General features: G+C 30.7%; 2 protein-coding genes across 2 annotated transcripts; both read left to right on the top strand.

Annotated features, from left to right (window-relative positions):
* Positions 1-1,381: 1,381 nt before the first annotated feature.
* Positions 1,382-2,641, top strand: LOC108325153 (uncharacterized). Its single transcript, XM_017558168.1, has 2 exons — positions 1,382-2,025; positions 2,241-2,641. Exons 1-2 carry the CDS (start codon positions 1,537-1,539, stop codon positions 2,424-2,426), a joined length of 675 nt encoding a protein of 224 aa, XP_017413657.1. The 5' UTR covers positions 1,382-1,536; the 3' UTR covers positions 2,427-2,641.
* Positions 2,642-7,156: 4,515 nt separating this feature from the next.
* Positions 7,157-8,083, top strand: LOC108325767 (17.6 kDa class I heat shock protein 1). The gene is made up of 2 exons (XM_017558855.2): positions 7,157-7,454; positions 7,536-8,083. The coding sequence occupies exons 1-2, from the start codon at positions 7,307-7,309 to the stop codon at positions 7,979-7,981; spliced, it is 594 nt and encodes a 197-aa protein (XP_017414344.1). The 5' UTR covers positions 7,157-7,306; the 3' UTR covers positions 7,982-8,083.
* Positions 8,084-12,328: the final 4,245 nt, after the last annotated feature.

The following is a 12,328-nucleotide window of genomic DNA, read 5'->3' as shown; positions in this document are numbered from 1 at the left end:
GTACAGGGTTGAGTCACCTAAGCCCTACACAATTTCCTTTCAGACGTCGTCCGGTCTATGCTTTCCCTGTTCTCTCCGTCCTGTCAAGCTTTGTTTAATCTCCGTGTACCGATCGGAGGTGTACCTGTTAAAGGTACTCCGATGCCAAAGTCAGTGATAATCTGATCGATAAGTTAAGTGTTGTAATAAATGAGTAATAATTAATGAACTTGCTTACCTCTTAGCTTTAACCTGTATTTATAGTTTTGGTTATGGGCTTTGGATTAACGAAACCTTAATCACGATCCAACCACAATCCAATCATCCTTAATCAGTATTTTACCTTAATCATGTTACTCATGCACCGGTCGTCTAGGTCGTCCGAGCATCCCAATACAATTATTATTGTTATTAAAAGAATTTAAATCATCTCTACTTTCTTTAGTATATATTTTTTTAATGTTTGACCTTTAGTTATACCATCATAGTATTATTTATTTCAGGAGATTTTAGATATAATATTAAGATATTAGTAAAAATTTAGTGTATAGTTAATTGACTTTCTTATAAATGTGTGAAGTTAATATATATTTTTTGTTAGAAATAAGAGGAGGCAGTATTATATATAAAAAAATTTGAATTAAGTAATTATATAAAATACATTTTCATTTCCACATTAATATAATTAAACTTTAATAACCAACATTTGGTTGGTTTAAATAAAATAAGGTCAAAAGTTCTTAAAAGAAAAGTTTGAGTCCAAACTTTACTTAGGAAGACAAAGGCTGAGAGAGAAGATATTATTGAAGTGACCAATCATAATTTTTAATAAAGAACTAATCATTATAACATTATCATCGCTGCCCATAAAACAACGAGAAGAAGAGGTTAATATATGAAAAATATCATAAACAGTGTAGTTTTGTTTTGTTTTCCTCTTAATCTTCTGAGGAATTATGCACTGTCCTTGTCTTCTAAAAAAGAGTATCATTATAAATCTAGAAAAACTTCATTTTCTTCCAACTTTATATATTTTTCGCGTTCCAAACAAGTATATTTTAATATATATGATATACATGAGAACTCCAAACAAGTAATTATAAAAAATACATCATAATAAAAAACAAAAAAGTGGAAGAAGAAATTCTAATAAAAATAGTTAGTTAAATGTTTGAACAAAAATTAACCATCGATCTAATATATTTCACATTAATAAGGTATTTATTAAGGAAATATTAAGTCGTAACTTTACTTTGAAAAACTTAAAAAATAAAAACATTTATAAAAAAAATATTGTTTGTTTGAATTCTTAAAAATGTGAGATTTTTTTTTTGTCAAATAATGATAAAGTAGGATGCAGAAGTCATGGAAGATAATTTAATGCCCTACCAAAAAAGCAGGAACTTAAGAATCATGTCTAACATGTTTCATGGTGATCACCACTTTATAAATACCTAACAGCTCCTTCTCAACTATCACATCTCACCTTACTTCAATCCATTTCCCTACTCACCCTTCTTCTCCATCCTCTTTTCATCCACTACTATTCCAACCACCATGGCCGAAGAGAAGCACCACCACCACCTCTTCCACCACCACAAGGACCAGGAGACTAAGCCCATAGAAACTGAGACTGGTTACGACAACCCATCGTACGAGTCTTCTGGTGCTGCTCAATATGAAACTGGCTTCAACAAAACATCATTTTCTAGTGACGACCCTTCTGGTGAAGGCTATGAAGGGCGCAGAAAGACAGGTTATTCTGCCATTGATGAGTCTTCAGGTGGCTATGGCACTGGTGGTGGATACTCTGACACCACCGATGCTGGCTACACCAAAACAAGTTCTGGTGGTGGATTCGGCGTTGGTGGTGTGTACTCTGACACCGATGACGGTGGCTACGGCAAGAAAAGTGGTGGCGGTGGCTACAAGGATGATAGCGACGAACGTTACGATGAGGTTGACTACAAGAAGGAGGAGAAGCACCACAAACATCTTGAGCACCTCGGTGAGTTAGGTGCTGCAGCAGCTGGTGCTTACGCCTTGGTAATAATTCTTAACCATTCTTATTTGCTTTATACTACATAATACATGCATATTGTTGTTCACTTGAAAAAGAGTTGCTAATTAACGTACATATAATGTTTTCTTTTGTTTGATCTGATTTTCTTGATCTTTGTTTGTTATTTCTTGATCTGATTTTCACCTTGAAAAGGAAAGTTAAATGATAATTGGAGTTTGATATGTACATATAAATATAGCATGAGAAGCACAAGGCGGAGAAAGACCCAGAGCATGCACACAAGCACAAGATAGGAGAGGAGGTTGCAGCAGTTGCTGCAGTGGGAGCTGGTGGATTTGCCTTTCATGAGCATCATGAGAAAAAGGAAGCAAAGGAAGAGGAAAAGGAAGCAAAGGAAGAGAAGCGTCACCACCACCTCTTCTGATACATCCAAACCAAACATTTATAATTATGCAACCAATAAGAGCATATAATATGCTTCTGGCTTTACTTATGTTTGTGTGTTCTTAAGTTATATATCTTCCACTTTATATTGGGAGTGAATGCTTTGTGTGGACAATATTTCCTTCCTATGTGTATGTAGTAACACTTGTGTACATATATATAATCATAACATATATTGTGAAATCGTTTCAGATCCATACGTGACTTTTTCTTTTTAAAAGTATACGATATATGTTCCACACAATATATATGCTAGAAGACAATCATTAGTTACCTTAAAATTTATATAATTTTATTTGTAAATTAAGAATATACATACATATATATTACGTGGATATATATATTATTGAAAGAAATATAAGAAGAAATGAACAATAGAAATTGTTATTAATTATGATCTGGTTTTTTCTTTTACTTTATATATAGAAGATGTGCAATCTCTATATTAAATTCGAAGGGGTAACTGTGAGTGAGTGGTTACCGACAGAAGTAGGATAGAAATAAACCATTTTTTTCTTTTATTTTTTGCAAAATTATGATGGGCATTAGTTAAGAATGCAATCTCACTGAAAAAATCACAGTCACATGGTGCAAATATCAACGTTGCCAAAATTCAACGAGGTTTGAATTAAAGTGGGAAGAGGGCAACAAATGGGCCCGCATGATTAAAGAACGATCCCAAAGGTATTTGTTTTTATGTTCGATTATGTTGAAAGTTTAATAAGTTTTGAAAATAAAAAATATATGAGAATATCAATAATACTTAACAAAAACACATTACACCTATCTAACTTATTTTTTTATGGCACAAAACAAACTCTCACAACACCACATATATCTCGTAATTTTCTCTTTTCCTAAAACCACCCTCACGGGTACATTAATCAAACTTCTCAAACAATTTTATATGAAAAAAAAATTAACTTATTTCATAAATTAAACTTAATTCATGCATAAATAATTATTAAAAATATTTACATATCCATTGTTCCATCAACTCAACTTAATCTAAAAGCAAATTAATGGTTTGGTTCGAGTTATTAAATCAAACCAACTTGAAAAATTGATAAATATGTACCCTTTAAATTTGTCATCATTTAGTTCCAACTTTATTCGATGAATCCAATCATACATTTGATTCCATTCACCTTTTGAGTGTATATTATTCAGGGAGAAAAAAAAGTGGACATCCAACTACATTTTAACATACTTTCATCACAAGTTACAAAATAATAAACAGCAAAGCGATTTGTTTGTTTTGAAAAAACCAAAATTGTTTTTAAATTGATTCTTTTTAGTCTATCCAATTGTTACACCCAATCTCTTATATCTTATTTCCCTACTTCTATCAAATAATAAGTTATTAAGTTGCTTCATTGTAGAATACCTTTTCTTTAGAAGAAAAATATATTATTAGAGGGGCAAAATGGGAAGCAAGGAAAATTTGGGGGTGCAGGAAGAAGTCCCCCTTAACTTAAATAGTGTGTACTATGCTCACTGACCTTACACTCGGCCCACACTACTTTATTTAGTCTACCCAATTGTTACACCGAATCCCTTGGATCTTCTTTCCCACTGCGATCCAATAATAAGTTTAAGTTGCTTCATTATAAAATATATTTTCTTTAGAGAAATATGTGTCATTTTGTTCTATATATGTTACACAAATACCACAATATTAATAATTATTACCATCATAGAATAAATTAACTACACCACATATTATGTTTAGAGATTTTTATAGTGATGAATCTTTTAATCCATGGTGATGAATTTTATAGATTAAGATATATTTTCCTATAAAAAAAACTCTCAAGATATATATAATGATAAAGAAATCATATTTTAAACTTGTTTTTACTACATAATTAACATTTACTATGAGATCTATAAAAAAGCATTTAAAATCTCAAGCTGAAATCTATTAGTAAAGTAAATATTGAATGAGATGTTAACAGATCTTATATTCTACATAAAATACTTGCTAAAAAATAGTATAACATTAAAATAAGATATTTTACTGATGACACTATTCTCTTCAATTACCGTTGAGCTTAATCAAGGATTTAGATAGTGTTAAATTTAATTTTTCTTAAAAATTGAGTCTAATTTAAATTGGAATTTTATTGGTTATTGTTGAACTTAATATAATACATTGAATTTGTTGGTTTTCATATTTATAACTTATAATACTTTTATGTGAAATTTAAATTTAGATTTTATAATAATAACAAATAAAGAGAGTAAGGTTGAGAGAAATTTGCACAAACGATTTTATCCTCGTTCAGATCTTATCAATCCTACATCCAGTTGCTTATGTCAAAACAAGATAATCAGTTCACTACTCACAAAACAATTACAAACTACAATCATAAAGAAACACTTTCTAAAAGTTTAGAAACCATCTACAAATTACAATCATAAAGAAACACTTTCTAAAAGTTTAGAAACCATCTCTCTTGTTACCCATAAAGGATAAACACCTCATCTGAATCTTCACAAATGATAAACACCTCCTCCGAATGCTTCACAAAGGATGATAGGCTTTTAACTCAGCAACAACAACAACACTCAATCACACTCCCTGTGAAAGTTCTCGCTCTATGCCAACACGCCAAATTCTCAAAGCCATAGCACAAGGGTTCAACAAACCCTAGAACACTTATCACCGCACACTGTAGATAAGATTCTGTGAAATACACTTATTTCGTATTTTAGAATGAGAGTCCCAATTTGATTTATAGAGATGTCACTCAACGATACCTCCAAAAATCGTTGTTAACTTTAATTATCTTAAGTATAAAATGAGGTTTTCTGATTCAAAAATAAATTTTAATGCAACCTAAGGCAAACAATACATAGAATCAAATATAAACCACATACATAAATATACTAAATTACAAAAACTTTAATATAAAAACAAGACTTTGAGACATCATCAAAATATTTATGCTCTTTAGCTTTATGCTAACAATTTTTTAATAGTGTTTTGTATGTATTATACTAACATATTAAAAAATTAAAATAATACTACTTTATTGAAGTCCGATTAAATTCCAACCAAAATTAATCCAACAATCATTAAATAAAAAATAATAATACTTTAATACAATTATTTATTTTTCTATTAAAATGACACAGTTTGAGTTCTAATAATAGTTGTATTCAACCAATCATATTATATTACAGTGTCAAGAGACGTACTCTTCAATAAATGAATGTATTTTACAGTGTCAAGATAAGTACTCTTCAATTAAACCATTTTTTTTATGGTTTAATGTCTCCGTAGGTTTCTATTTTGGTCATGAATTTCAAATAGGTCCTCTTTATTTTCGGCGTATCAATGGAGTCCTTGTTTTTGTAAAATTTAATCAATTAGAGGTCTGCCGTTAAATTGGACAAACGGCCGTAACAATATTGGTTACGTGGCATGGTCAGTGCAGTTACTAAGCAGACGTGACATTTAAAAGAATTTTTGTATTAAATAAAGAAGAAGGAACAGGAGTATAATCAGTTTTGGGTAAGGGTATACTAGGAAAAAAGAAAAAATTAAAGGGCAAGACGTTTTAGTTGAGGAATGCAACTGAGATTGGGGAAACAAATTGAGGATTTTTATTATTAGGGTTCGCGTGAGGGAAGAAAAATCGCGATCTTTGTTCGAGCTGAAGGGGCAAGGTTCGTCGGTGAAGAAGATGTAGTTGGAAGCGGCAAAGTGCATGCAGGGGTTCGTGTCAGTCCCCACATTAGCCAACATTGTCCAAACCGGAACCTGGTAAATAAGCATGGCAAGTTTCGGCATGCAGCAGACTAAGTTCAGTAATAATAACTCAACATTTGCAGCACGTTTAGATGCATGGAGAAATCTAGCAGCTTGAAATTAAAGATCTTTTGGCCACGTCATTTGGTTTGCTTTGGTTTGCTTTGTTCCAGTATCACCTGCACTCATCATAATGATGTCTCTATTTTCATTTTGTCATGAAGGGTGACAACCAAGTTATGGGCGTCATCAAGCAGCTTCCAAACATGGCGCTTCGAATCGAAGAAAGAATGGGATTTTTTCCCTCACGCGAACCCTAATAGTTCGTTGCTCCAATCTAAGTTGCATTTCTCAATTAAAGGGGGTTGCCCTTAAAGTTTTTCAATTTTCCTAGTATGCCCTTACCCAAAAGTGATTATACCTTTGTGCATACGAATTATTTAATACAAAAATTCTTTTAAATGCCACGTGCGGCCATGTAATCAATACTGTTACGACCGTTTGTCCAATTTAACGGCAGACCTCTAATTGATTAAATTTTACAAAAACAAGAATTCCATTGATACGCCGAAAAAAAAGAAGATCTATTTGAAATTCATGACTAAAATAGGGATCTACGGAGACATTAAACCTTCTTTTATCGAACTACCTTTGTTGATTACATGATTAATTGATTGGAAAGTGACGGAGAAGTAATCAAATCCCTCTACCATTCCCTATCTTATGAACACATACTAACAAAAGTAACCAAATCCATTTGGGATACGAGGTTTCATATAACACTGCATAACAATATTTATAGGACATGTTTTCTACTGCTTTCATGTTACAGTAAAGCGTCCAAAAGAAACAGTGTAGATTCCATCGAAGGCATAAAAAATAGTGATACTGACAGTAAAGCAAACTTACCAACATTATAGTAGCTTTCCCGTACATACTATATAGTGAAGAAATGAATATGTGCTTTACTTGCACAGTTTTGTTTTTGGAGACACAAAACTGTACTTGGATACTTGGACGTCGTCTCTGTTCAAGGAAATACAAAAAGAGAAGACCTTTCAATTTCACAAGGTTCCGTTAGTTTGAGCAAAGAAGTAAGGATCATGGAGGTTGAGTTGGGGCTGAAGATCACAAGAACCAAAGATGATAACACTTCCGTTTCTGATTTTCAGTTTGCCAAAGACAGATCTGGACCTGTCTTCTTTTCCAAAGAAACTGATTCAAAGCTCATCCTCACTGCACATCTTAAAGGTTTCTTCAATCTCGAGTCTCGTAGGGTTGTGTTAATCTGTATTAATTAATATTGTTATATATGGTCATGTGGAAGTGCAGGGTATAAGAAAGAGGACATTGACATCAATATCAGTAAAGATGGGAGTGAGATTTCGGTGAGTGGGGAGAAGGAGGTGCAGGAAATGCAAATGATACCGTTCAAGAAAGAGGTGAAAACCAAAGGGTTTGCGAAGAAGTTTAGAATTCCTGATAGGGTGGTTTTGGATCGGATCAAGGCTAAGTATAACGAAGTGGATGCAGTGTTGACAATTGTGATGCCAAAAATGGAATTGGGAAAAGGAGTGACAGAAATTGAGGAGGTGCAGGAAAGAGAAGAGGTGGATAGCGTGACGGCAGAGCCAGAAAAGATAGAAGAAGGAACAGCTCCAGTGAAGAAGCCCGAAAAACCATGGACTCCTTGTCCTCCTTTCTATTTTGGAGGATCAACTTTGCTTCTAACTCTTCTATTTCTTGTAATGCACTATATTAGAGTCAGAAAGAGTTAATCTTTTTCTTGTAATGCAGAAGAAAGAGTTCATTTAAGTTTATTCAGGGATTATTTATTTCAATTTTTCAGTGTCTCCACCTATAAAGTATTATTTTCTGTATCTACATATGGTCCGATGAATCGTAGTTATGAGATTCTCGCATTGTTACTTTGATTATCCATAATTGAAAAGTTAATGAAGTAAAACTGTTGGGCTGTCCAATAAAACGATCCTACCAAAAAAAATGAAGCAAGTTTAGATGAATGATGGAGTGAAATCCCGGTGGATAAATAAAATTAGTAAAATAGATAATAATACTCGGATTAGCTCATGAATTATAATTCCTTAAATATCTTATCCAGTCAAAAACAAAGTTTTAATATTTATAAATTTTGCATAAATATTTTAAATTTTAAATTTTATTTTTGGTATGATATTTTTTGTTAAAATTTAATAGTAAATTATAAAAAAAAATATAATTGTAACGTCTTAATTATTAGAATAATTCCACGAAAAGAAAATATCACAAATTTAGTCATTCAAAATAGATTCAATTTTTGTTGATCCTAGGTTTAGCCGAGACCTAACCAAGTTCAAAGACAGCTTTAAAATCTTCCAAGAAACCATTTCTTAGATATTTAACTTGTCTCAGATCTTGTGTTTATTAGTCTCTTCTCGTTACAATAAACTTCCAACCAAATTTTAATTATTAGAGGCGGTGAAGTATAAAATTAAAGTAGACTATATTGAAGATAAATATCCTTTTGACTTCATAACGTGAGAATTAACGTAAAGTTTGATTGACATAATAGATTATAAAATTTTACTTCCAAATTTACTTTCATTTATCTCTAAATTCACTCAAATAAATAACAAAAAAAATTATTTTCAAATTCTCTTAAATTTTCTCAATTACTCTCTTTCAAATTCATTCAAGGCCCAAGGACTCTAATACCAAAATAGACAATAAGTATTTAACTATTTTGTATTTAGAATTTTTTAACTTTACATTTTGTTCTTTCGAGTTTATATGTAAGAATATTGTCAGATATTTTCTTCTTATTTCATATAATTTCACTCTCGCGTATCATTTAAAATTTTCTTCTTATTTTTTTTAAGTTAATATTTTCTGAAGGTGTCTCAATGAAATCTCTGATTGAATTATCGGTATTTTTTGTAAAAAAGGTAACTAAATAAAATAGTTTAACTGAAGTGCATTCACCGTACATTTTTTTAGAGCAGCATAATCACATATTTTCTCAAGTTCATTTAACTTCTATAATAGTCAATTTGAAAGATATGGATATAATAATTTATTTCTTATTAAAAATGTATATTATGCTCAAAAAGCAAGGAAATTAAATTGTAAATAACGTGAATGGTTAAAATATTTTTTCACCATGGGTTGCATATACTGAGTTGATAAGTATGAAAAATATATGTTTTTAAACTTATTAATTAACTCAAAATTTGTATTTATTCATGAAATAATGTGTTTTCCTTATTGACAAGTTGTACTTAGAAGTAGGTAAGTGTGTAGTAAATTGTACAGAATTTATACATCAAAGTGTATCCGATGTTTCTTGCTAAGCTAACATTAAATCGCTCAGCTAAATAAAGTTTTATTTCGCTCAGCGCAACAGAGCGAATAAAGGACAATTAAAGATATGCTGCAAGTGAATATTCGCTTAGCGCATAAAGAGTTGTGCGCTTAGCGAATTAGTTATTTTTTCAATTGGCTTTTAAAGTGGGAAATAGCAAAAAGAACTGCTGATAGAAGTTTCGGACAAAGGAAAGAAGGAAAACATCTCATGAGCTTCCGGAGACTACTTCAAGGAATCAAGACACCATTGTTGCAAGAGATTGCTTCAAATGTGTACGTTCTAAATGTCTAGGAGTAGTTAAATTTTTCTTTTGTTGGAATGGGATATAATAAACTCTGATTTAATAATAGTGTATGAAAATATGATGTTATTTGAATGTCTTTGATTACTGGAAAGTAACTTTGAACATAAACATAAATAGAGCACTTAAGTGATTTGAGATCTAGGGATAAACTCAATAACTTGGTCATTTTTAGCATCTGACTTAATGCAAATTGTATCTTAAATTGACTAAGGGATTAACATTTTGATATATAAATTTAGAACTAGTTGCTAAGGGATTAGGACTAGTATGCTTTGTACAGAGTTTTTTTCAAATATAATTTCTTGCATACCAACTGTTTGATAAAATACCAAAAAGAGTTTCTTGTGTTGTTTTGTGCATTTTAATGTTTAATGGAGTTATAAAAGGAAAATTTATCATATGTTACACAAGTCATTTGGGAAAACGATACTTTGAATTTATTCAATATTACTTAGAATGATTTGGTATACTTCCAAAAGAAAAATACTAATACGCCCAAAACTTAACCCAGTACATCATTACATATTACACATTCGTGATTGCTTCTTATGCCCCATCAAAAAGCTTTTCGGTAGTGATAGGGTGCTGGAAGAAATCTTATAGGGTACAGGAAGTAATAGCCTTACATGTTAGCTGCCAATTGGAAAAAACCAACCACTATATGAAACTTCTAATTATGAACATGAACCCACTTTTGTTTGGGAATCTTATCTCGTTGAGATTAACGTTATTTTATTCCCCAGCTTCACGGGAAGTTTGTTTATGAAAGAAATTGATTGATTTTCTTTTTATATTTATGAAAGATAAGAATAAATGGTATTGGACTTTACATATACTTTCAACTCATGAAGAATTTTACTATTTTTCCACATCCAAACGCTACATTTTAGAGTCACGTGATCCTGTTATAGGTGATTTAATATCATAAAAAAAAAGTAAAATACAAAGTGTGAAGTAAAATACATGACACTAACATTAGTTACTTTTAAGGTAACATGGTTGAAACAAATCCTCAAAGAGTGTAAATTTAAATAAAGTTTTCGAATAAATTTTGTATGTGACCACGAGACAACACTGCATATTATCTCTAATTTTATTTTTTATGAAAGGACTAAATATATTAAGGATATTTGTCATTCATAAAACAAAAAACCAGAGTATTAAGATATCACCACTAAATTTGTCAATTGGATGAACAATTGACAGACGTATTCACTAAATCGATTGATAATCAATTATATATGCAACAAGTTGGACTCATTATTATGACAGGATATCAAATCTCTTCTTCTATGTACTATATGGATTCATCTTTTTCCATTATAAATAAAACATTTTTATTGTTTCATAAATACAAATTTCAGTTTAATGTTTCTCTTTTTCCTCAAGTTTAACAATTTAAAATATACTTTTAAGATTATTTCAGAAGTATTCATAGTATATCTCGAATTTGTACAGCCACCCGTTTTTGTTTTTTCTAATTTCATGTTCGAGATATCTAATTCTTAATACGAGTCATTTTAAAAATTTCACAGATTAAATTATACTGTATAAATAAATAGAAATTTCATCTTTGATTTTACAGAATTGAGTCATATCTAAACTTGACTTTCTGAATTAGTATACAAATCATACAAAGCTTATCTTATATTAACCGTGTCTCATGTTTTGATGTTATAATAATATTATGAGATCATATTATGTTTAAATAATATTAATGAGTTTACTTGAGTACAATGATGACACCTATATCTTCAAATCAACATTTTTATTAAACCAAAAGGTAATCCGATTCTAACATTTTAGGTTACTACTATTTTATGTTATGCTGTTTTCTCGTTAAAATAGAGATTATGGTATAAGTAGTTCTAGAAAAATGAAAACTAAATTAACTTTTATGAATATGTTTAATATAGTATATTCTTACTTTAATTTTAATTTTTTTATGTATTAATTATTAATGGTTAATAAATCTGAAATAGAAAAAAGAGAGATTTTTGGAACTAAGGTACAAAAAATAATTGGTGTTGAGTAGTTCTTTTTTGACAACTCGTTGAGTAGACTAATTCATCAATTGTCCAACTACCATGTGCCTGACAAGCTCTTAGGTTAGGTAGACACAAAGCTATCTTCTAAAGCAGACGTTATCACTTAATTTCATGCTACTACATCAACTTGCTAGAAATAAAAGGGCATACCTTCAACTTTAGTCATTCTATGGTATCTCATAAATTTGTTCTTTTATCTAAGACTGCATAACATAATCAAAAGCAAACCATTTTCCTTGATGTATTCATATTGCATTGAGCTGGAAAGAGAATAGTTTGCTTCTGAAGCAAAAACCATACATTCTTCTAAACCTAGGCACAAGTTGCAGACATAGCATGTGCATACAGATAGATTAAGATATACAAGTAGAAATCATCATGAAGACACTTAAAAGGCATAAAAATAGAT

This window comes from Vigna angularis, chromosome 3 (genome assembly GCF_016808095.1).
Source record: "Vigna angularis cultivar LongXiaoDou No.4 chromosome 3, ASM1680809v1, whole genome shotgun sequence".
In the NCBI taxonomy this organism is placed as follows: Eukaryota; Viridiplantae; Streptophyta; class Magnoliopsida; order Fabales; family Fabaceae; genus Vigna; species Vigna angularis.
The sequence above is the reverse complement of the archived record's forward strand: the minus strand, read 5'-3'. Positions and strand labels throughout refer to the sequence as shown.